Consider the following 25,399-nt stretch of genomic DNA (forward strand, 5'->3'; position numbering starts at 1 on the left):
TCTCTCTCTCTCTCTCTCTCTCTCTCTCTCTATATATATATATATATATATATATATATATATATATATATATATATATATATATATATATATATTGTGTGTGTGGATATACTGTATTCACACACATATATGTACATGTACACATACACATACACATATATGTACATGTACATACACATACATACACTACACACACACAAATATACATACATACATACACACACGCACACACACACAGAGCCGGGGTGGCGCAGCAGGTAGAGTGCTGTACTGCAGGTCACTGAAGCTGACTGAAGATCTGAAGGTCAGCGGTTCAAATCTCATCACCGGCTCAAGGCTGACTCAGCCTTCCATCCTTCCGAGGTGGGTAAAATGAGAACCCGGATTGTGGGGGCAATAGGCTGGCTCTGTTAAACAGTGCTATTGCTAACATGTAAGCCGCCCTGAGTCTAAGGAGAAGGGCAGCATAAAAATTGAATGAATGAATGAATGAATGAATGAATGAATAAAATAAATAAATAAATACACACACACTATAATTCTCACTTTCTCTCTAGTGTGTGTATGTGCTTGTGTACAGTGTATGTGTGTGGATGGATGGATGGATGGATGGATAGATAGATAGATAGATAGATAGATAGATAGATAGATAGATAGATAGATAGATAGATAGATAGATAGAGTAGGTAGATTGTGTGCGTGTGTTTATGCCGTGTTTCCCTGAAAATAAGACTCTGTCTTTTTTTGGAGGGGGGTGGCACCAAAAAAGCCATCAAGTCTTTTTTTTGTGGGAAAGGGGAAAGTAGTCCACTGACTCACTTCACTTGCATGAGTTGCCCCAGGCCTTTTTTTTTTTCCTATCAGTGGCCTTCAAGAATGTCTTCATCCAGCAAGGCTATGCTGAAGCCCTCTGCAGCCAATTACAGAGCTTCAGATCGATCCGGACCTCTGTTATCAGCTATAGAGGCCTTCAGGAAAGCCTTGCCCTACTATCTGAAGGTAAGTAGTAGGACAGCTCACCATCCCCATCCCCACCTTAGCTTAATTTTTACCTCTGCACCCTGAGGTGTGCAGAGTCTTAATTAGGGCTCATTTGGGGAGCAGGACCTATATTGGGCACACGTGTAAAAATCAAGGTAGGACTTACTTTCTGAGTAGGTCATATTTTGGGGAAAACGTGGTATGTGCGTGTACACAAATTATATCCCCAAGCCTTAAATATTCCACAACAGTGGTGCTGCCTTTATTTCTGAACTCCTTCTGTAAAGAACTCCACCGTCGCCAAATATACCATTGGTTTGCTTCTGTGATAAAATCATATAAACCTACACACACACACACACAAATACACATACACAGCTTTTCCAAGCACAAATTTGAACTTGGCCTTTCTCCAGGCACGTTTGCTACGCCAGTTACTTTTAAATAATTATTTATGAATTAGAGACTGGAAGGGGGAAATACTACAACAATAATTTTTTGGAAGTCCTACATGCTTCAAATCAGCATATATATATAAAAAATAGAGGCATAATCTTGGCAGTTGTCTTTTGACAAACGAATATTGGCTAGATACATGCAACATTCTAGCCATTAAAGTAACCCATACTGGCTGGGTTCAATGACATGGCAAACTATAAATTACTGTTTACAAACCATAATGACTGGACATGCTAAATCAAAACCAGGCAACCATATTATGATGTCATCTGTTCTGGGAATGAGATCAATACAAAATGGGATTCTTGGATTTTCAGTCTTGGTACACTGCAGAGTACCATTATTGTCCTTCATTTGTTTTATTTTTACCATGTTTTCATTTATAATTTAAAAATATAGGTGAGTTTTAAAGGCTTCCACACATCTGTGCTTTGTACCACAATCCAATTAAAAAAAACAACCCCTGGCATTCAATTTCTATGGATGGATGGGGGCAGCTGAGTACCGTATTTTTCAGAGTATAAGACACACCAGAGTATAAGATGCACCTTAGTTTTTGGAGAGGAAAATAGAGAGGTATTCATCTGGCTAGTGTCCTTAGCCTACACATTATTTTATCCCCTGGTGAGGGCTTTAAAAAAAACTTTAATCAGAGAGAGTAATAATTAAAAAGAGCTTGCAAGCCAGTAAGAGCTGGGAACATAATTAGCGCCTGGAAAGAAACATTCAAAGCAAGTAGAACAATTGGAAAAAACCTTGCAAAGACTTAGGGCTTGGAAAACATTCTTTGCAGAGAGTAACAGTGAAAGAGTTTGCAAGCTGGTAAGAGCTGGGAACATTGTTAGCACCTGGTTAAGCTGGAAAGAAACTTATTCAGAGCAAGTTAGAGCAGTGAAAAAAAACCTTGGAAAGCCTTAGGGCTTGAAAAACATTCCTTGCAGAGAGCAGCAATGAAAGAACTTGCAAGCCGGTAAGAACTGGGAACATGGGTAGCACCTGGTTAGGACTGGAAAGAAACATTCGGAGCAAGTGGAGAATGAAAAAAAGCCCTGCAAAGACTTAGGGCTTAGAAAACATTCTTTGCAAAGAGAAACAATGAAAGAGCCTGCAAGGTAAGAGCTGGGAAGATCATTAGCAGCTACTTAGGGCTGTGATGGTGGTGCTGGGAAGCTACATTCAGAGTATAAAACGCACCCAAATTATCAGCCTCTTTTAGGGAAGAAAAAGATGTGTCTTATACTTCGAAAAATATGGTATTTAAATTGCTCTCAGCCCTCCTGATTTTTCCTTCTTGTTTTTATTTGCTCAAACTTTCAAAGGGATCTTTTAGTTTCATAAGAAAACCCAATTATTATTATTCTGGCTGCTTACTATCTAAATATATTTCCCCCTTCTCAAATACTAGTTGATGATTTTTTTGCAGTTTTGCAAAAGATGGAACCAACACTTCATTCTCCAAATTGTGAAATAAATATTTACATAGCACCCTGTCCACCTCCACACCCAACAGGCTGTCCCCTTCTTTCCTAGTCTGAGCATTACCCCAGGATTTCTTTTTAATTTTTAACAAAATTGAAAAGCTGAAGACTTTGGGGGGGGGTGGGGGGGGGGTAGAGAGAAGCAAATGGCAAAAGGGGAAAGAAAAGATCATTTGGAGAAAGCTTTCCTTTTTTTTTAGTCTGCAATTTTAGAAAGAAACCATGCCATCTACAATTTCTTTCCCCCAACTTTCTCAATCTGGTTACAAAAAAATGTTATAGGAAAAACTAGATGAAACCCCTAGAAAATAGCTTGTGAAATGCAGAATTTATTTGACAGCAGTTTGAAAGCATTCAAATGCAACTAGATAAATAGTTGCTGCTTTGCCGGATTACTGCCTTCCATATTTTCAAGCTGGCCACATGATAGCAGAAATGTCTCTCAGAGAACTGGAGGTGACCACTGCCCCTTTATGCCAGTAACTTAAATAACAATAAATAAGGGGACTGGAAACTATAACATACGAAGAGCGCTTGTAGGAACTGGGCATGCCAGTCTGGCGAAGAGAAGGACCAGGGTGACATGATAGCAATGTTCCAATACTTGAGGGGCTGCCACAGAGAGGAGGGGGTCAAGATTGTTAGCCAAAGCACCAGAAGGACAGACAAGTATTAATGGATGGAAGCTAACCAAGGAGAGATTCAACCTGGAAATAAGGATGAACTTTCTGACAGTGAGAGAGATCAACCAGTGGAACAGCTTGCCGGCGGAGGTTGTGAGCGCTCCAACTTGAGACTTTCAAAGAGAGGTTGGACTGACATTTGTCTGAAATGGTGTAGGGACTCTTGCTTGAGGAGGGGTTTGGACTAGATGACCTACAGGTCCCTTCCACCTCTAAGAATAATCTAAATCTTGTTTCTTCTGAGTAACAATTGGATGGGGAAAACTTTAAACCTTTGTATCTATGTCACTAATCAAATGTTCGCCAATGAATACCCTGATCTTTTCCTCTAGCTATCACCTGGAATTAGGAAGATATCAACATCTTCTAGAGATGGAGACATCATAATTTTGATCTCTTACTTCAATTCTATCTTTCAACTGGACTTTCAGAGTACAAGCTGCTAATCAAGTTATGTGCACCATACATTCCGATGTTCTAAAGTTCTCTTTAATTATTTGATACTTGTGGATATAAAAAACAGGAAGAAATAGGTAATATGTTCAGCTAATCTTGTGTGTGCTATGATTAACATCAACCTGAATGCAAAGAAGGATGGTTTAGCTAAATGCATTCTTAGCAGCTTTTCACATCCTCATTGACCATGCTATTAGATATTATTTTTTCAGAAGGAAACTCCAGAATTCATTGTGGTTCCAAACAAACACACAGCCATTGACTATCTTTTTACAAGAATTTGACTTTTAATAATAAGTACTGGCCCATAAGCCTTGATTTTACCCAGACCGTCAAGTGTCACTGTTGATTTTGTAGGCCACATCTGGAAACCATACTGCAAAATTAACATAGAAACATAGAAGACTGACGGCAGAAAAAGACCTCATGGTCCATCTAGTCTGCCCTTATACTATTTTCTCAATTTTATCTTAGGGTGGATATATGTTTATCCCAGGAATGTTTCAATTCAGTTACTGTGGATTTATCTACCACGTCTGCTGGAAGTTTGTTCCAAGGATCTACTACTCTTTCAGTAAAATAATATTTTCTCATGTTGCTTTTGATCTTTCCCTCAACTAACTTCAGATTGTGTCCCCTTGTACTTGTGTTCACTTTCCTATTAAAAACACTTCCTTCCTAGACCTTATTTAACCCTTTAACATATTTAAAAGTTTCGATCATGTCCCCCCCTTTTCCTTCTGTCCTCCAGACTGTACACATTGGGTTCATTAAGTCTTTCCTGATACGTTTTATGCTTAAGACCTTCCACCATTCTTGTAGCCCGTCTTTGGACCCGTTCAATTTTGTCAATATCTTTTTGTAGGTGAGGTCTCCAGAACTGAACACAGTATTCCAAATGTGGTCTCACCAGGGCTCTATACAGCGTGATCACAATCTCCCTCTTCCTGCTTGTTATACCTCTAGCTATGCAGCCAAGCATCCTACTTGCTTTCCCTACCGCCTGATTGCACTGTTCACCCATTTTGAGACTGTCAGAAATCACTAACCCCTAAATCCTTTTCTTCTGAAGTTTTAACCTATCCCTTTTGGAGTTTGAGATACAAAAATTAAATAAAAATAGGTACAGTATTTTTCTAATGTTAAAATAAATGCAGTCCCACATCTGCACATCTAATGAAATGTCGGTATTCTTCACTTTCTTTTGGAGGGTGATACACCAAGATCTCTTGACATTTTGAGTCAGAATGCCACTGTCTCGTTAACACTGTCTCCCTTCAGTATTCTCACAGACCGCACCAATGATCCATGGTACAAAGATTGGCTTCTGTGCTACATACATACATTTCCCCATTTTCTAACACAATTCATTTCTATTCTATTTTATTCATAGAAATGAAAACATATTCTCTACAATTGCTTAGATCCGTGATGGCAAACTCTCTTCTATTCTTTCTCTAATTCTATTTCCTAGAAGGTGTCCTCTATTACCTTCATTGCGTATTATTGTGTATTGGACAAAATAAATACATAAAATAAAATAAATATTTGCCAGCACATGAGCTGTTGCCTTGGCTCAGCTCCAACACGCATCTGTGTGCCTGCCAACTGATTCTTGGCTCGCGTGGAGGCCCTGGGAGGGCGGTTTCGGCCTCCAGAGAGTCTCCGGGTGGCAGGGGGAGGACCGTTTTCACCCTCTCCAAGCTCCAAAAAGATTCTAGAGCCTGGGAAGTCATGAAACGGGGAAGTGTGTGTGTGTGTGTGTGCACATATGTGCAGGGAAGTGGGAAGAGGTGGAGGCTTTGAATTATGGGTGTGGGCATGCACACAAATGCAATAATGTACATAAGCACACTATTTCAGCATCTGAGCAAAAAAAGGTTTGCCATCACTGGCTTAGATCTATCCCTGAATTGCTTACTTGTTAATATTGTCATCCTAATCTAGAAAGCCTTATAAGCATAATCATATATCTTATATATCTTCATTTGCCATGACCTTATATGGTATACAGTGTTCCCTCGATTTTCGCGGGTTCAAACTTTGCGAAAAGTCTATACCACGGTTTTTCAAAAATATTAATTAAAAAATAATTCGTGTTTTTTCTCCCTATGCCATGGTTTTTCCCGCTCGATGACGTCATATGTCATCGCCAAACTTTTGTCTGCCTTTAATAAAAAAAAAAATTAAATAAACTTTAATAAATAACCCTAGTGAATAATAATCTAAATGGTTGCTAAGGGAATTGGAAATTGCAATTTAGGGGTTTAAAGTGTTACGGGATGGCTTGTGATACTGTTCATAGCCAAAAATAGTTTATTTACTTCCGCATTTCTACTTCGCGGAAATTCGACTTTCGCGGGTGGTCTCGGAACGCATCCCCCGCGAAAATCGAGGGAAAACTGTACTGCAAGTTATTTTTATAGGAACAAGACTTCAAAATGGCATGTCACATAGCACAGGAGATCCTGGATTCAAAATCTGTTTAAATCAATGAGCAGGCTTTGGCGTGATTATCTAGAACAGCTTTGTCCAGCTGGTATACAATAGATATACATCTGCATCTTCAGAATTGCCAACTGTTGTAGTGAATCACAATGCAAAACTGCTCATACATCCTGAGGACAGGACAACCTTTGGGGGATTTTTTGATGCTTTTATACAACGGGGATCTGTCAGATTATACAATCTTAAAGCATTTATTGTTATACTAAATATATTCAAAGTTTTCTAGGTCCCCTGGATCTCCTCTGTTCTTCTTAAGTCATAAAAGTGATCAATCTATATAATAAGGTGCCCTTGGTTGACTAGTGATGATCGGAGGAGAAACAGTGCTTTGGGCTCAAGCAATTTAGGGGGAAAATTCCATCATTGCTCTGGACTAGAGTTCAACTCAATTTTGTTAATGTTCATGTCAAAAGCTTTGTCGCAGCAAATCAAGATGAAACACACTTTAAAAGACATTCAGAGAAAATCCCACTAGTTCTGATACAACCGATTTACCGAGCCACGGCTCTAAAACACATTTTAAAGGGTCAATCAATATTTGTCCCAAATATAGCCTTAAGATCATTTTGTTCTGCAACTAGAACAAATGTGGCAATTCTTGTCATTTAAAAGATACTTGTTCTGGTACCCACAGAAACGATTTGATGAAAATGGAAGGCAATTCCTTCATTCAGAAGACTACATAAGAGATAAGGCTATAGAAGGGTAGTTTCAGTAGTTTCAAAATAAGAGACTGGATTTACACACCCAGCTAAGCAACTCATTGTTTGTTTGGGGTATTATGCTAACTTGGTCATAGGGTTTACAATTTAATTCAGAGATGCATTATTATTATTGTTGTTGTTGTTGTTGTTATTTATCCCAGATAAAGGCATACAAGCCTTTATAGATCTCTAGAACATGTACTAAGATTGTTTATATGTGATATAAACAGGAAACACTATGATAGGGAATAACTGTATTATAAATTCAAATCTCAATTCCCAATGACTTCAAGACACCATTTCATGCAGTCATACAGTAGTAACTTGTGAGTAGCATGGTGGTCTAGAGGTAGAGCTCTTGCCTCACAATCAGTAGGCTGGGAATTTGATCCTAGATAGCAGCAGATATTTCTCTCTCTGGGTGCAAAGGGAAGATATCTGCTTTGAGCTGCGCAAAGGCATCAGGAAGGGCATCTGGCTAGTAAATGCTCAGATCCATTCAATTGCCCCCAACTCCACTCTATGCAAAGGGGTTACACAGTCATTAATAGACCAAAAAAAGTAGTAATTTGTCTTCACCCTACTAAAAAAAATCCTGAAAGTCTATCACCCCACTATTAACTAAGTGTGACATGCCTACTTGAAGAAGCCCAAACAAAATGAGCCTGATGCTATCATACAATACTATTACTTACATTTAATTTTAATAAAAGATAAACAAAATCAAAGAGCCAGTTTGGTGTGGTGGTGAAGGAACTGGGTTACAAACCAAGAATTCCTTTACCATTTTAGGCATGAAGCCATCTGGGTGATCTTGGGCCAATCATTCTGTCTGAGCCTTAGGCAAATGACAAACCATTTCTAATATTCTGAAGAAATCAAGAAAACTGTAGGGACAAGTCCAGAGGAAGAGCCTTCTCTTTGGCGGCCACGGCCCTCTGGAATCAACTCCCCCTGGAGATTAGAACTGCCCCCACCCTCCTTGTCTTTCGCAAACTACTCAAGACCCACCTTTATCACCAGGCATGGGGGAGTTGAGACACCTTCCCCCAGGCTTTTATATTTTATGTTTGGGTATGTATGTGTTGTTTGGTTTTTAAATATGATAGGGTTTTATATGCTTTCTTTTTTAATATTAGATTTGTTTCGCTATAACATTGTTTTTATTATTGTTGTGAGTCGCCCCGAGTCTTCGGAGAGGGGCAGAATACAAATCTAATAAATTATTATTATTATTATTAATTATTATTAAGTTGCCAAGAAATCTGATTAAAAAAACTAAAAACTTATAAAAATGAACGAGATGTGTCAATTTAGTACCTTCTGGAGTTAGGCTACAGAAAACCTTTTAAAAAAATGATTGTCACCTTCAGATCAGATCAGGTTATAAACTCTTCTTTAGTATGATGTGTAACCCCGAGACCATTATGTTGAATTCAATAATTTTAAGCACATTATGTAAATTAGGCCATACATACTCAAGGTTAGAATCTGGATTGTGGTCTTCAAGCTCCTACCTATGCAGGCCTTGTTAGTTTTGTTAAAAATTAGAACAGAGGCCATTATATGCAAAGGAATACTCAGAAGTAAAACAGCTCATTTTAGGTTAATGGAAAAGCCATGAAATATAAGATTACTGTGGTGAGATTATTATATGTAAACATGGAAAGATTTGACATTATGCAGAATGGAGGAATGCTCGGTTAACTTGACAGCTTTTCCTGAAAAGTATAAATTGACTTCACTGATTACAGAAATGATATTACCTACATTTATTGATGACTAGAAGCCTTTTGTGTTATTTTTGCATTAAAAAATGGGGGGAGGGGGGAGGAATAAACTTGTGAATTATGATTTTGATAGTTAGACAGGATAGATTATAGAGATATAATCTAGAGGTATAACAAGCAGGAAGAGGGAGATTGTGATCCCCTTATATAGACTGCTGGTGAGACCACATTTGGAATACTGTGTTCAGTTCTGGAGACCTCACCTACAAAAAGATATTGCCAAAATTGAACGGGTCCAAAGACGGGCTACAAGAATGGTGGAAGGTCTTAAGCATAAAACGTATCAGGAAAGACTTCATGAACTCAATCTGTAGAGTCTGAAGGACAGAAGGAAAAGGGGGGACATGATCAAAACATTTAAATATGTTAAAGGGTTAAATAAGGTTCAGGAGGGAAGTGTTTTTAATAGGAAAGTGAACACAAGAACAAGGGGACACAATCTAAAGTTGGGGGAAAGATCAAAAGCAACATGAGAAAATATTATTTTACTGAAAGAGTAGTAGATCCTTGGAACAAACGTCCAGCAGACGTGGTTGGTAAATCCACAGTAACTGAATTTAAACATGCCTGGGATAAACATCTATCCATTGTAAGATAAAATACAGGAAATAGTATAAGGGCAGACTAGATGGACCATGAGGTCTTTTTCTGCCGTCAGTCTTCTATGTTTCTATATTTCTATAAAAAGAATGTGATAAAGCTTGAGAGAGAGGTTAAATTATATTTGTACTTATAACTGCTCTGAAGAATATCAGAAGCCACTTTATTTCTTTATATCTTAAAGTTTTAATTACACACACACACGCACACACACACAGTAAAACAGCTAAAACCAGGATTCTTGATCTTCACATTTCTATGTGAAGAATTGAAGTCTCACATTTTCCATCTGTTCTGCTCAATTTCATTTGCCTTAAGTGCCTGCCCTCTGTCTAGAATGATAGGCGTAACAAATCTTTCCTTGGCAAAGCAAATTTTGCTTCTTTACCATATCAGTTTGTGAAGGCTCCCAATACTTGCAGCTACGGGGGAAGCACATATATCAGACCTATGTAGGTTTTACAAAGTTTCACTGCAAATGATTTGACAATTTTATGCCATCGGTCCAGTTGCCACCCACATCCAGAATTTCTTCTTGCACTTACGCTTCTGGAGAAAAATCCTTCTCTTTGCAAATATCCATCAATTTAGGTGTCAGGCGATATGCTTTTAGGGAGAGATAGCCCTGTCCAGTTTTTACAGGATCTAAGAGAAAACAAAAGGAAAACAATGAAATTTCATCTGAGCAATTCACATTGGGCAATTTTTTGTATGTCTTTTAATTATTAGGAAAAAAATGTCAGCACTGTTTTGATCCATCTATGAAACCACAATTGGTGGAGTAATGAAACACAAATTGCATGTACAGTGGAACCTCGACATACGAGCAGCTCTACTTACGAGCTACTCGAGATAAGAGCTGGGAGGGGAGTGACATTTTTGTTCGCCTCCCGAGCTCACATTCGGGATACGAGCGCCAAGGAGCTGTCTCGGCTTCAGGAGACAGCTCCTTGGCGCTCGTATCCCGCGTGTTTTAAAAGGTTGCAGCCGGCCTGGGGGGCTGGGGGGGGTGCTGGCAAGCCCCCCAGGCCGGCTGCAACCTTTTAAAACACGCGCGCTGCTTTGCAGCTGTCTTCTGAAGCCGAACGCGGAAGTTAGCGTTCCGGCTTCAGGAGACAGCTGCGAAGCGGCGCACGTGTTTTAAAAGGTTGCAGCCGGCCTGGGGGGCTCGGGGGGAAGCCCCCGAGCCCCCCAGGCCGGCTGCCACGTTTTAAAACACGCGCGCCGCTTCGCAGCTGTCTCTGAACGCTAACTTCCGCGTTCGGCGGCAGCGGTTTTTTTTTGTTGTTGCACGGATTAATTGACTTTACATTGTTTCCTATGGGAAACAATGTTTCGTCATACGAGCGTTCTGACTTACGAGCCTCCTTCCGGAACCAATTAGTCTCGTAAGTCGGGGTTCTACTGTATTAGTAGTAGTAATATTGGCATTATTAAAACTTTTATTTTTTTTTAGGCTTGAATGTCAAAATATTATGCAACGATCAAAACAGATTATCTCTAAAAGAACATCTTAATGGTTTAATTTCAAAGTAACATGCAATAGTGGAAATTTAGAAAGACAATTCCACAGAATGGGGTGCATTAAAGCTTGGTTTCTTAAATTCCTGTCTCCCCTTTAGTCTGGGAGTGAATGGTACGGTATTTTTCTGTGTATAAGATGCTAAACTTTTTCTTTAAAATATTTACCATATTTTTCGGAGTATAAGGCGCACCTTAGTTTTGGGGGAGGAAAATAGTAGTCATCTGACTAGCGTTGTTAGTCTGGTTAACTTCAGCACATTATTTTATCCCCTGGTTATGGTTTAAAAGAAACATTATTCGGAGTGAGCAGTAGTGAAAAAAAGGCTGCAAAGACTTATGGCTGGAAAAATCCTTTGGAGAGTAGCAATGAAAAACCCTGCAAGCTGGTAAGAGACAGGAAGATCGTTAGCACCAGTTAGGGCTGGAAAAACATTCTTTGGAGCAAGTAGCAATGAAAAAAAGCTGGCAAAGACTTAGGGCTGGAAAAAAACCTTGTTTGGCAAGATTAGCAATGAAAAAGGCTGCAAGCCAGGAAGAGCCAGGAAGATTGTTAGCGCCTCGTTAGGGCTGAAAATAAAAAAGTTTTTAAAAAGCTAAATTTAGAGTATAAGAAACACCCAAATTTTCAGCCTCTTTTAAAGGGGTGCGTCTTATACTCTGAAAATTGTGGTACTTGGAAATGGAGGGGTGTCTTATACATAGGAGGCAGAGGAGAAGGCCACACGTGCTGGATGAGCCTCTCTTTTATGCAACTCTATCATTCCTCTCTAATTTTTTTAGTTGTTTTCTGTATCATATTGCCACTTTAGGTTTCATCTCTATTGTTCCTGTGATGCATTTCCTGTTCTTGTTGTATTACTCACTCTAACAAGATGGTTTCTGCATAGTGATGGCTGGTAGTGTGAATACTACAAGAAGCTACATGTAACATGGGGGTGTCTTATAGATGGAAAAATATGGTAAATATTGGAGAGAGTTCTCTTAAAATAACCAGTTTCTGAGTTTCAGAAACTCAGATATGGGACAATTGTAAAGGCAGGAGAAGCAAAACTGATTTGCTTCCAAAATGCTTTCTCTTCCTATTCTTATTTTTGAAATGGGACAAAGAGACAAAGAAAACTCTTTATCATCAAAAATTACCTGTTATGTAGCTCTATCTCATAGATGCAATCTTAAACTGCTGGATAACCACATGCAGTCCCATAGTTATCCCTTTCTGGACTAGAGTTTCAAAACTTGACAGCCAATATTTTAAATAGTTCCAGGAACAAATTGGCAATCGACACAGAAAGTGAAAAATGAAAGTAGGAATCAAATTTCTAAAATAATACTAGAAAAATGAGCTGGACAAATTGTTATTTTATTTTTATTCTATCTTGCAAATAAGTCAGGCTCAGGGTCCACACGCTCATCAACAGTATTACCTCTTACCACATTTAAGACTCAAGGGAGCTAAATGATGCAGCACAGTATGCAGACTCCGTATTAAAAAATCAAGCAAAACACATTTATGTAGGTAAATGTTTCCAGTTGCCTTGTTTTTTTTAAATACATTAACATGCTGATGAGCATGTAAAGATGGAAAAAATTAGGAAATTTAAAAAATAAACACTATGTAGTGTTGTGGTTAGCTCTGGCCCAGCTCCTGCCCCAAGGACTGTGGATGTGGGGGGGACATCCACATGCTGCAGGCCTGTTTTGCCCCTGGTGGAATCTGATGATGAAGGCTCCTCTGACCAAGAAGACATGAGTGACAGGGAGGAGGAGAGTGTGGCAGACAGCTCAGAAGGGGATCAATTATCTAGCGCCTCCTTGGATTCAGAACAAGAGTTAATGATACAGCCACGCATGCGGAGAGCCATGCATAGGCAGCAACTGAGAGATTATTATCAAAGAAAATGAGGCCACCTGTGGTTGGGTGGGGCTGTGGTAATTAGTGATGCTGCTATAAAGAGCAGCGTGTGGGTTTGGCCATTGTGGAGGATTATCTGATCGTTGTGTTTCGTGACTGCTTTATTGACTTGGACCTTTTGTGTGCTGATTTTTCCCCGCTTTGAAACTAAATCAGGGCAAAGTGTGTTTCACTTTGTGACAGAAGAAGGACTGTGAATTGCCTCACAGCTGCAAGCTAACTATCACAGAACTGATAAGGGACTTGTACAAATTACCAGTTTGTTTGGAGATGAGTGCTCTTTGCTATCCCAAAAGAGGGCTTGGTTTAAGTGAATTTTCATGATAAAGAACATTGTTTTGAATTTTCAAACGTGTGTGTGTCTGAAATTGTATCTGTGCATTTTTGGGAGGATTCTACCAGAGAGCCCGACAGAACAAACAGTATTACCTCTTACCACATTTAAGACTCAAGGGAGCTAAATGATGCAGCACAGTATGCAGACTCCGTATTAAAAAACAAAACAAAACACATTTATGTAGGTAAATGTTTCCAGTTGCCTTGTTTTTTTAAATACATTAACATGCTGATGAGCATGTAAAGATGGAAAAAATTATGAATTTAAAAAAATAAACACTATGTAGTCTCTAAGACATAGGTGTTTAACGTCTGTGGCGAGATAACAGCTGAGAAAGACTTGCCAAAGAGCAATTAAAAAAAACAACCCTATATATATACAGTAATACCTCATGATACGAACTTAATTGGTGCAAGGAGGAGGTTCGTAAGACGAAAGGTTCGTAAGACGAAACATTGTTTCCCATAGGAAACAATGTAACGTCAATTAATCCGTGCAACCAAAAAAAACCCCCGCAAAAAAACGGCATTCCGCGACTGCTGGGAAGCCGCGCGGCTGTTTTAAAAGGTCACAGCCGCGCTGGGGGGCTTCCCAGCAACCTCCCGAACCGAACCCGGGGTTCAGAAAAATGTTGCCTCTTCTTACGAACTTTTTTGGAGTTACGAACTGGCGTTCGGGAGGCTTCTGGGAAGCCCCGCCGCCCGGCTGTCACCTTTTAAAACAGCCACGCCGCTTCCCAGCTGTCTCCCGAAGCCAAACGCCAAACCCGAACTTCCGCGTTTGGCTTCGGGAGACAGCTGGGAAGCCGCGCAGCTGTTTTAAAAGGTGACAGCCGGGCGGCGGGGCTTCCCAGCAACCTCCCGAACCGAACCCGGGGTTCAGAAAAATGTTGCCTCTTCTTACAAACTTTTTTCGAGTTACGAACCGGCGTTCGGGAGGCTTCTGGGAAGCCCCGCCGCCCGGCTGTCACCTTTTAAAACAGCCGCGCGGCTTCCCAGCTGTCTCCGAACGCCGGTTCGTAACTCGAAAAAAGTTCGTAAGAAGAGGCAACATTTTTCTGAACCCCGGGTTCGTATCACGAGTTGTTCGTAAGACGAGGGGTTCGTATCTTGAGGTACCACTGTATTTGGTTGTCTAAAACCAAACGCAGCAAAAAAAAACCCCAAAACCTCTTAAGCCATCAGTGATAAAATGAAAAGCCAAGTAGAGTAAAACAAGTGGAAAATTCATCAGGACCTGATGATGCAATATTTCCAGCCAGAATAAGTATATACTTTAACAACTTGTTCTTTACTGTAATCCAATTGTTAACATACTGAAACAATTTAGGGGCAAGCTTGTAAGATTGATCGCATTCATTAGTATTTTTTCTGACAGACACTCAGGACGTTACATTTACTTCTCAGCTGGAAACTATATGTGAGCTTGCCAGATATGGCAAAGCTGTGAGTGTTCAGGGAGGGGACAGCTATAAAGCTGTTAAATTGCCTACGGTTCTGATACAGCGCAGAACATCTGGCTTGGAGAGCTGAGGAAACGGCGTTAGGGAAAAAAGAAAAAGGAATCAGCAGAAAAGACGGAAGGGGGGGGGGCAGAATCTTCTTGCAATGAAAACAGTCCAGGTTTTGTATGCTTCTATCAGATGCATAAAAATTGGGAAGATTGGGGAGGGGGGGGGGGGAAGAGACAAGAGAAATACTTGGCAACCTGCTATACGATTGGTCAGTCTTATGCCGAGCCAGACGTTCCAGCAAGCTGGGCTTGTTAAGACATCTGGTGTAGTTCCACTAGCCCCTTCCACGAGGGATGGGAATTGGGAGGAATAAAAAATGAAGCAGCTCCTCTGGCATTCCAAAACATACACATCAGGGCTCTGATAGCAAGAAAAATAAACAAAAAGGAGGAAACTCTGTCTAGACTTTGCTGCTGCTCAGGCTGCTGCAGACACAGAGTTGGTATTTACTTGCCAAAGGTCTGCCAAGGCAGCTCTTGAGGCAGGGAGTTCATAGGCGATGCGTATAATAATATTGAGGAATTGGGGTGTTGGTGGTGGCGGTGGTGGTGGTGATGGAAGGAATAATACAGAAAGCCACACGTGCTCACCGTAAACGAGAACGACGGATTCCTCGATGGCGTGCTGGTAGCTGAACTGGGAATCCAGGAGAGCACGGGTAACAAAGGAGCCATAGTACGTGGATTGATACCAGCCGACGTGGAGATGGTCGATATTGACGTGGCGAAGGCTACGCATCATTTCCATTTGATATTGAACTGGAGAGGAGAGAGAGAAAAGAGGGACAATTCAGCATTTTGTAGGATAAGCTTCCATATGAATCTCAGCCATTTCTGAAGGATGCCCTAGTGCAGTGATGGCGAACCTTTTTTTCCTTGGCTGCCGAAAGAGTATGGGCACACACTATCACACATGCGTGAGTGCCCAAACCTATAATTCAATGCCTGGGGAGGGCGAAAATAGCCTTCCTCGCCTCCCAGAGGCCCTCTGGAGGCCTGAAATAGTCTGTTTCCCAACTTCTGATGGGCCCAGTAGACTCGTGTTTGCCCCCCCCCCCCGGCTCCAAAGGCTTCCCTAGAGCCAGGGGAGGGTAAAAATGTCCTCCCCCATTCCCTCAGAGGCTCTCTGGAAGCCAAAAAACCCCTCCCAGAGCCTCTGTGTGAGCCAAAAATCAGCTAGCCAGCACACACATGCATGTTGGAGCTGAGCTAGGGCAACAGCTCACATGCCAGCAGATATGGCTCTGCAAGCCACCTGTGGCACCTGTGTGCCATAGGTTGGCCATCATTGCCCTCATGCAATAAGGCTAGGAGAATCTGCTGCCCTATTTTGAAATTGAGGTTTCAAAGTTCAGAGTCACAAAGCAGACACCTTCCAGTCATTCTTGAATTCTTTGAAGGCCAAAATCCTTCCAGATTTTCAAGTGATTCTCGGGATATCTACTAGCTTAATTTGGAGAGACAACTATAATGGATTCTAGTTTTTAAAGTTGTGATTCTAAAAAGGGGAGATTAGTGAAGCTCCTGTTTGTCTACAGGAGGTCCCAGATTCTTTGGTATGTTCAGGTAAAGGCAGCAGGTAAAGGGAATCTGTGATTTATTTTATTTATTATTATTTTATTTTATTATTTAGATTTTTATGCCGCCCCTCTCCGCAGACTCGGGGCGGCTCACAGCAAAATAAAACAATTCATGACAAATCTAAGTTATAATTTAAAATATTTAAAAAAACCCATTTACTAAACAAACATACATACAAACATACCATGCATAAATTGTATATGCCCGGGGGAGATGTCTCAGTTTCCCCATGCCTGACGACAAAGGTGGGTTTTAAGGAGCTTACGAAAGGCAAGGAGAGTAGGGGCAGTTCTAATCTCTGGGGGGAGCTGGTTCCAGAGAGTCGGGGCCGCCACAGAGAAGGCTCTTCCCCTGGGGCCCGCCAACCGACATTGTTTAGTTGACAGGACCCGGAGAAGGCCCACTCTGTGGGACCTAATCGGTCGCTGGGATTCGTGATGGCAAACCTATGGCAGGCATGCGAGAAGAGGCATGCAGAGCCCTCTATGGGCAAGTGCACTGTCGGCAGCTGCTCTTCCGGGTTCTGTCACGCATACAGAAGAGAGCAGCTGGCTGGTGCACATGTGCCTGCCGTAACGAGAAAGAATAGCTGGCTGCCATGCGCATGTGCATAGAGAGGGCCCTATGTGCCACCTCTAGCCCGCATGACATAAATTGGCCAACACAGGTATATAATGTCATGGTCTGCCATCATGTGGACCATGAGTGTAGAGCAAACATGGAGGGCATAAATTTTGCTCCAGTTACGGCACTTGGTGTTGAAAAGGTTAGCTATCACTGGTCTACTTGTTTCAGGAAAGTATACACCCATAGCTGATGGGAAGATTATTCAACCTTTGAATAAGTTACCTCCATTGCCTGAAAACTGGAAGATTGGGCTATTCAAATCTTCAAATATCACTTTTTTCACAAACCAAACTAAATATTCCCCCTTTTGCATATGCACATCTGTTATTTCTCAGTGAACTTAGTAACTACCGTAACTTTTCTTAAATATTATACCAATTCTCTAAACTATCAAGGCTGGTTAGGATTGCCTTGAGTGTAATATCAATCTTCTAAGGCAGTGATGGCGAATCTCTTCTCTGCCGAAAGAGCGTGTGCGCGCACTATCGCGCAGGCGTGAATGCCCACAGCCATAATTCAATGCCTGGTGAGGGCGAAAACAGCTTCCACCGCCCCCCAGAGGCCCCCTGGAGGCTGGAAATTGCTGTTTCCCAACTTCTGGTGGGCCAAGTAGGCTCGTGTTTCACCCTCCCCAGGCTCCAAATCCTTCCCTGGAGCCAGGGGAGGGTAAAAACACTCTCCCCCACCCCTACAGAGGCTCTCTGGAAGCCAAAAACGCCCTCCCAGAGCCCCTGTGAGAGCCAAAAATCAGCTAGCTGGCACGGCACACTCATGCATGTTGGAGCTGAGCTAGGGCAACAGCTCACATGCCAGCAGATATGGCTCTGCATGCCACCTGTGTCACCCATGCCATAGGTTCGCCATCACTGTTCTAAGGCATTTGCATCATCCAATTATGTGTCATCTGAAAATCCATTAAGTATCCCCTTCATCTTTTCATTCAAATCTCTGCAAAAGTTGAAAGATGCAAGAACCAGAACTTAATTGTTTGCCCCTCAATAATTTGTTTTGGTTTGCAACTGACTCTTTGAATATAAATATGATTTTAAACGTAGCTAAGTAACTGTTAACTTTTCATGCTACCCAACCGTGTAACTAGTTTGCTAATCTGAATGCCGCAAAGTACTTTCTTCAAATGCTTTGCTTTGTTTTCATAATGGTTACAGATCAATTGCTTTATAGTCTCTCTCAAATTTCATAAATATTGATGCCAAAATGACTGATCAATAGTTCACTGGGTGCTTTCTCCTCCCCGCTATTGATTTTTAACAAACATAACGCCCTCTCCTCTAGTAACATGGGACTTGAGTTGTTCTCCGGGATTTCACAAAGTTAAAGAACTTTGAGAACTGTTATGAGAAGGGAAAAAAAACACACAAAAATCAAACGAGAGGAAAAGAAAAAAACAAAGAAAAAAAAGAGAAAAAATAGTCAAAAATGATTGGGTTCCAATATCAAAGTTCCAATATCGATATTAAGAAAAAAAGAAAAAGAAGGGAAAAAATGAGGGGCAATCCAAAAGATTTAAATGTAGAGGAAAAGGGGAGATCCAAAAAGGGAAAAGAACAAGCAACTCTAAAAAAGAGGAGAAATATATACAGAAAAAAAAGAAGAGTTATAAAGGTTCCAAATCTTCAGGCTCTTCCTGTCCTAATCCAATTATTTGCCAAAAAGTAATAGTAAAAAGAAAAAACAAAATAACAACAGAACTCCAAAATATAGTTCAGAGCATCAATTTAAAAATATAAAAGGTTAACAATCTCTAAGCAGTAGCAAGCCATAATATATTTACAGCCACAACAATCAAGTTTCAGGTATGCTACGCTCTTCAGTTCAAAACAAGCAGATATTTCTCAAAAGTAAAGCAAAACAAGAGTTACACAATCCCCAGTTGTGCTCCAAGGCAAATGGGTATCCAAAACAGGCATTAGAATGTTACTGTATTTAAATACAGTAGTACCTCTAGATATGAGTTTAATTCGTTCCAGAACGGAGCTCGTATGTCAATCAACTCGTATCTGGAACAAATGGCTTTAGACTTTGTTTTTCCCGGCCGAGATAACCAGAAGCAAGGATTCTTGCGCCACCTAGTGGAAGCTCAGCTCGTATCCCGAATTTGAGCTCGGGTGTCGAACAGAAATTTCGCTCCCGTCGCGGCTCATAACTTGGAATACTCGCATGTGGAGCAGCTCGTATATAGAAGAACTACTGTATGTCTGCTACAAAAAAGAAAGCTGTAAAAAATTCCAATAATAAAAGCAAAATATCATTGTCCAGTAATTAATCATAATGTCTTAGTGGCAAAGATTTTACCCTTAAAACAGCCCGGAGTAAAATCTTTTATTTTACGAAGCTTAAATCCGGAAGCAGATCAAATTTCCACTTCTCCTAGCTTTTGTGTTGGGGCTAATGACGTTCCAATCGCCTCTGAAACAGTCGATGGCCGGGAAGCTGGGCTGCGGCTGCCTTGGGGGTCTGTGACAACCCCCTACAGCTCACCACAATGTGCTTCCATTCTTCGTTGCTCATCTGAGTGGCTCCGACCCTAATTAGGTGTCCGATCAGCTGGGGTTTGGCACTTCCTGCAGAGCCTTCGTGGGGAACGACTGTACTGTCCCAACATTGGCGCTGCCCTCCCTAGTATATACAATTGTAAGATCTACAGTAAGGTTCTGTAAAATATAACCCACATTTTCACTGTTTTCATCCTTCCTCATGATTTTGCAGCTGTTTTCAACCGAGCCCAATCTGTCTGGGTTCCTCCAGAGGGGAAAATAAAAAGATTAATTCAGTTTCCGGTCACAATTCAAAGTGTTGGTTATGACCTATAAAGCCCTTCATGGCACCGGACCAGATTACCTCAGGGACCGCCTTCTGCTGTACGAATCCGAGTGACCAGTTAGGTCCCACAGAGTGGGTCTTCTCCGGGTCCCGTCAACCAAACAATGTCGCTTGGCGGGACTCAGGGGAAGAGCCTTCTCTGTGGTGGCCCCGACCCTCTGGAACCAACTCCCCCCAAAGATCAGAATTGCCCCCACCCTCCTTGCCTTTCGTAAGCTGCTTAAAACCCACCTTTGCCGCCAGGCATGGGGGAATTGAGATACTCTTTCCCCCTAGGCCTTTACAATTTTATGCATGGTATGTCTGTATGTATGATTGGTTTTTATATAATCGGTTTTTAACTGTTTTTAGTATTGGATTATTGTCATATACTGTTTTATTACTGTTGTTAGCCGCCCCGAGTCTGCGGAGAGGGGCAGCATACAAATCCAATAAATAAATAAACGAACGAACGAACATACAAACAAACAAACAAATAAAAATAAATAAATAATTCACCTTTTTCCCCAAGACAATGTTTATCTCTTGGTCATTGCAACAGCAAGGCCCCAGATCTGCTAATATGGCTTTAAATCTGTCTTTCCCCACAACCGTTAATAAAACGACAGATTATTTAGGAAATCATATTTGGATACAGCTACTGACTACAGTTATAATTCCTTCCAAAGTGAAATTGTGCTTAAATAACCTCTATTATTCTTGCTGTGCTTACTGCCCATTTCTAGTCAATCAAATGCTACAATGCAGATAATATGTAATTATTTATAGCATGCTTTCTGAAGTGAACAAAAGAGGTTTGCTGTATTGCAGAAAAGGCCTATTTAGGTTGGCCTCCTGTGTCTTAGATTGGCCAGCAAGATGCATTTGGTAGTTTGCTACTTATTACAAGAGTTGTTCATTCATATATATTGCCTAAATACATCTTGCAATAAACCTGTATGATAGTACCGTATTAAACTTTTATGTTCTTTAGGGGAGAAAGAGGACGGCAATTTCAAAATAGGTTCCTTATATTACCTAGAAATTTCAAAACAATATGCAGGTTATCAACCCCATTTATCTTTAAAGGACTGGAATAATGTGAAGAAATAACAACAAATGGAACAGAAGTGGGTACTAAAATCCTTTATGACCAGTTCGTGTGTGCATTTGTGAGACGCTTCTGTGCAGGCGCACAAGTGTCCTGGGTGACTGGGTGGAGACTCCCGCCACCAGCGCTACCGGTTCTAAGAACTGGCCCGAACCGGAAGCAACCCACCACTGAAATGGAGCAACACTGCTACGTACAGAATAAGATTTGAGGGATTCTTGGTGCTCTCTGAGTTTAGTTGCTTTCTTGCAGATGTTTCATTGCCTAACAGCACTGATCATGTTACCTAGTTTGGGTAATGAAACGTCCACAATAAAACAACCAAGCTCAGAGAATAGGCGTTGATTGCTTACCTGAAAGCCTCTTCTCGTACGGTGAGTGGGTACAGCAATCACGTGGGTTGCTCCTGTCCAATCCGATGGGACTGAGCCTAGTATTAAAAAAGCCTGCTGGATCCGCCCCTTCCCCAGAATTCGCGAATCCGTAGACTAGGCTCAGTAGTGAAGCTCCATAATGTTCAACTCTCATGTGTTAGAAGAAAGGTAGGAATAGAAGTCATAGAAGACCACACAAAAGGGAGGGAAGTGACTGCTGTACCCACTCACCGTACGAGAAGAGGCGTTCAGGTAAGCAATCAACGCCTATTCTCCGTACTGAAGGAGTGGGTCCAGCAGTCACGTGGGACATACCCAATAGATAGGTCTCTAGGGTGGGATTAGATTGCTATCGTGAGAGATAACGGATTGGAGTACCCTTCTGCCGAAGGCAGCGTCCGCTGAGGCGTAAGAATCGATTTTGTAGTGCCTTATGAAGGAATTTGGCGAGGCCCAAGTGGCTGCTTTGCAGACTTCCTCCAACGGGGCTTGAGTCGCCCAAGCAGCAGATGTGGCAGCACTTCTGGTGGAGTGCGCTGTAATATTCCTTGGAATGGAGAGGGAAGCTGTCTCATAGGCCTTAGAGATGGTCCCTCTGATCCAACGGCCTATCAATGTTGAAGACACTTTGGATCCCATGGATCTGGGATGATAGGCCACGAAGAGTGCTTCAGACCTCCGAATGGGTCCTGTGCGTTGAATATAAATTTTTAGCGCTCTAGTAAGATCCAGAGTGTGCCATCTAATTGCCAGGGGGTGCTCCCGTAGGAGACAGAAGGAAGGTAAGACAATATCCTGGGATCTGTGGAACATGGAACTGACCTTGGGTGGAAAGGTGGGGTCCAGTCACAGAACCACCTTGTCCTGATGGAACTGACCGAGGTCCTGTCTGATAGAGAGGGCTGCCAACTCAGATATGCGTCGGGCGGATGTAATCGCCACCAGGAATGCTACCTTAAAGGATAGGTACCTGAGGGACGCAGATTTCAGGGGTTCATAGGGTGCCTGAGTAAGGGAATGGAGAACCTGTGGCAAGTCCCAGGAAGGATATCTGTGGACCTTAGAAGGCCTGAGGAGAGGCTGCCTGCGAGGCCCCGTCAAGACAGAAGAGATAGCTGCCAGGTGGTGACGGATGGTGCTGGTAGAGAGGCCTTGGTGGAAACCCTTCATGAGGAAGGAGATTATCCTGTGAATGGGAAGACACAGGGGAGATAAGCCCTCCTGCGAGCACCACTGATGGAATTTGGACCAAGTATGGTCGTATATCCAGTTGGTAGACCCTCTTCTAGACTTCAGGATGATTTCCACTGTGTCTGGGTCGTACCCTCGCAGGTCTAGGTCTCTCTGGATAATAGCCAGGCGGTGAGGTGGAACCACTCTGGATCCGGATGGAAGGAGGCCCCCTGCCGCAACATATCCTCCGAAATGGGGAGTCGCCAGGGGTCCTCGACGGACAGCTGTTGGAGGTCCGCGAACCAGGGCCTGCGAGGCCAGTGAGGGGCGATCAGAATTACTCGAGCCCTCTCTAGGATGATCTTGTGAACCACGTCTGGCAGAATTGGAATTGGAGGGAAGGCATACAGAAGACCTGGAGGCCAAGGGATCCTGAGAGCATTGATTGCCTCTGCTCCCGGGGATGGAAACCTGGAGATGGAACGAGGGAGCTGGGCGTTGGCTTCGGTCGCAAACAGATCCAGCACTGGATGGCCGAACCTGAGGCAGATTTGGTGGAACAGTGCTTGATGGAGATTCCACTCTCCTGGATCTATGGTTGCTCGCGATAGCCAGTCCGCTTGGACGTTGAGGCTCCCCGAGATGTGATCGGCTAGGAGCGACTGGAGATGTTTCTCCGCCCAAAGGCCTAACTTTAGGGCCTCCCTCATGAGGGCCTTGAATCTTGTGCCTCCCTGTCTGCAAATGTGGCTTTTGGTGGCTATGTTGTTGGTAAGAATCAGAACATTCTGGTTGGAGATGTGAGGTTTGAATTGCTTTAGAGCTAGAGACACGGCTCTTAATTCTAGCCAATTGATGGGCCTGGAAGCCTCCTCCGGTGACCACGTGGCCTGGGCTAGTAGACCCTGGGCATGGGCTCCCCAGCCCGAGAGGCTGGCATCTGTGGTGACAACAAACTGGTCTGGGCACCGGAAGGGAGATCCCTTGTCTAGGGCTGGAGAAGTCCACCACTTGAGGGATCTGCGAACTGTCGATGGAATGGCGACGCGACGAGTCGAGTTGCTGTGGCTCGATCTCTGGAATGGTAACAGAAGCCACTGTAGTTCCCTGGCGTGAAGGCGGGCCCAGGGGACAATGCCAATACAAGACACCATCTTTCCCAGTAGGGAGGATAGGGTGACGATGGAGGCAGATTGCTGGGATAGGATGCGAGCGATGAGATCCAACATGCTGCGTTTTCTCTCAAGAGAGAGGAAAACCTGGGATATATCAGAATTAATGACAGTTCCCAGATTTAGAATGGAAGTAGATGGCTTAAGGTGGCTCTTTTTGAAATTTATGGAGAAACCATGGTTCTGTAGAACCGACATGGTGGAGGAGAGATCTGCAGCCACTCCATTTTTTGAATTCCCATGAATTAAAATGTCATCTAAATAACATAAAATATGAATGGGCGTGGCCCGGATATGAGCCGCCAGGGATCCCAAGAGCTTAGTGAAGACTCTGGGAGCTGAGGAGAGCCCAAATGGCATAGCCCTATACTGAAAATGCCTGCCTTGAAAAGCAAAGCGCAGAAATTTTCTATGGCCTTTGGCAATGGGGATATGGAGGTAGGCTTCCGTAAGGTCCAGGGAGACCATAAAATCCCCCGGATGCAGGGCGGCTAAAATGGAGGATAAGGAATGCATTTTGAATTTCCTATATTTTATGAATTGGTTCAATTTTTTTAGATCTAAAATGGCTCTCCAACCTCCAGAGGTCTTAGGGACCATGAAGAGGATGGAGTAGAAGCCCAAGCCTCTCTGGAGAGAGGGGACCGGCTGGATAGCTTTAATAGCTAACAAATGAGAAATAGCCTCCTCCATTCGGATACGAGATGTAGAGGAGCTGGGAGAAGGACAAGAAATAAAACGGTTAGGGGGAGGAGAAATGAACTCTAAACGGAGACCCCTTTCCACAGTATCAATGACCCAGGGGTCCTTACAAGAATGGTGCCAGGCGGAGGAGAAACAGGCCAGGCGACCGCCTATGGGAAAGGAGGGAGACTCACCATCTGGATTTTTTGGAGGCTCTGGTAGAGGAGGATCCCCTCTGGTAGCGGGAACCTCTGCCCCTGGAGTTTCTAGATTGGGATCGAAATCGAGGGGAATACTGACCTGGATTCCTTTGAAAGGCGAAACCTTGATCCTGTTGACGCCCTGTGCGCCGAAAGGACTGCGGTTTAGAGGCCTTCTTGGTGGTAGGTCCTAAGACCTTTTTCTTGTCCGTGGTCTCTGTGAGGAGAGGTCTCCGAAGAGGAGATTGCGTTTCAGAGGACCCATGGCTAACTGCCACTTCTGCCTTACTCCCGCCTGCCAAGGGCGGAGCCATAGAAGTCTTCTGGCCGTTGTGGAGGCCGCTACTGACCTGGCTGCAAATCTGGAAGATTGGAGAGTAGCATCCGCTACATATTGGGCAGCAGCGAAGATTTTGTTGAAATCTTGTTGGCCTCGTAGATCATCTGGAGGTAAATGTTGTTGGAGCTGACGAAGCCACAAGAGCATGGCTCTGGAAAAGAAGGATGCTGCTGCAGCACTTTTAATGGCCCATGAGTCAGCGAAGAAACCTCTTTTGAGCATTTGCTCAAGACGCTTGTCTTCTGGACGGAGGACCTCCTCTGCTTCGCCAGGCATGGCAGCAGCCGAGTGAAGAGTCTTCACCGGATCATCTGGCCTGGGACAGGCTAGGAGTTCCTCATAGGAGGGAGAGAGCTTGTAAAGCTTCTTGTCC

The 25,399-nt window shown here is 42.7% G+C and overlaps 1 protein-coding gene across 1 annotated transcript in view; it reads right to left on the reverse strand.

Annotated features, from left to right (window-relative positions):
* Positions 1–25,399, reverse strand: part of EIF3H (eukaryotic translation initiation factor 3 subunit H) — a 142,421-nt gene that overhangs the window by 20,834 nt on the left and 96,188 nt on the right. The window contains exons 3-4 of the mRNA XM_070748230.1: positions 15,536–15,703; positions 10,205–10,304 (exon numbers count right to left, since the gene is read on the reverse strand). Of these exons, the coding sequence (XP_070604331.1) occupies positions 10,205–10,304; positions 15,536–15,703 (268 nt within the window). The remainder of the gene's footprint in view (positions 1–10,204; positions 10,305–15,535; positions 15,704–25,399) is intronic.

This window comes from Erythrolamprus reginae, chromosome 3 (assembly GCF_031021105.1).
Source record: "Erythrolamprus reginae isolate rEryReg1 chromosome 3, rEryReg1.hap1, whole genome shotgun sequence".
NCBI lineage: Eukaryota > Metazoa > Chordata > Lepidosauria > Squamata > Dipsadidae > Erythrolamprus > Erythrolamprus reginae.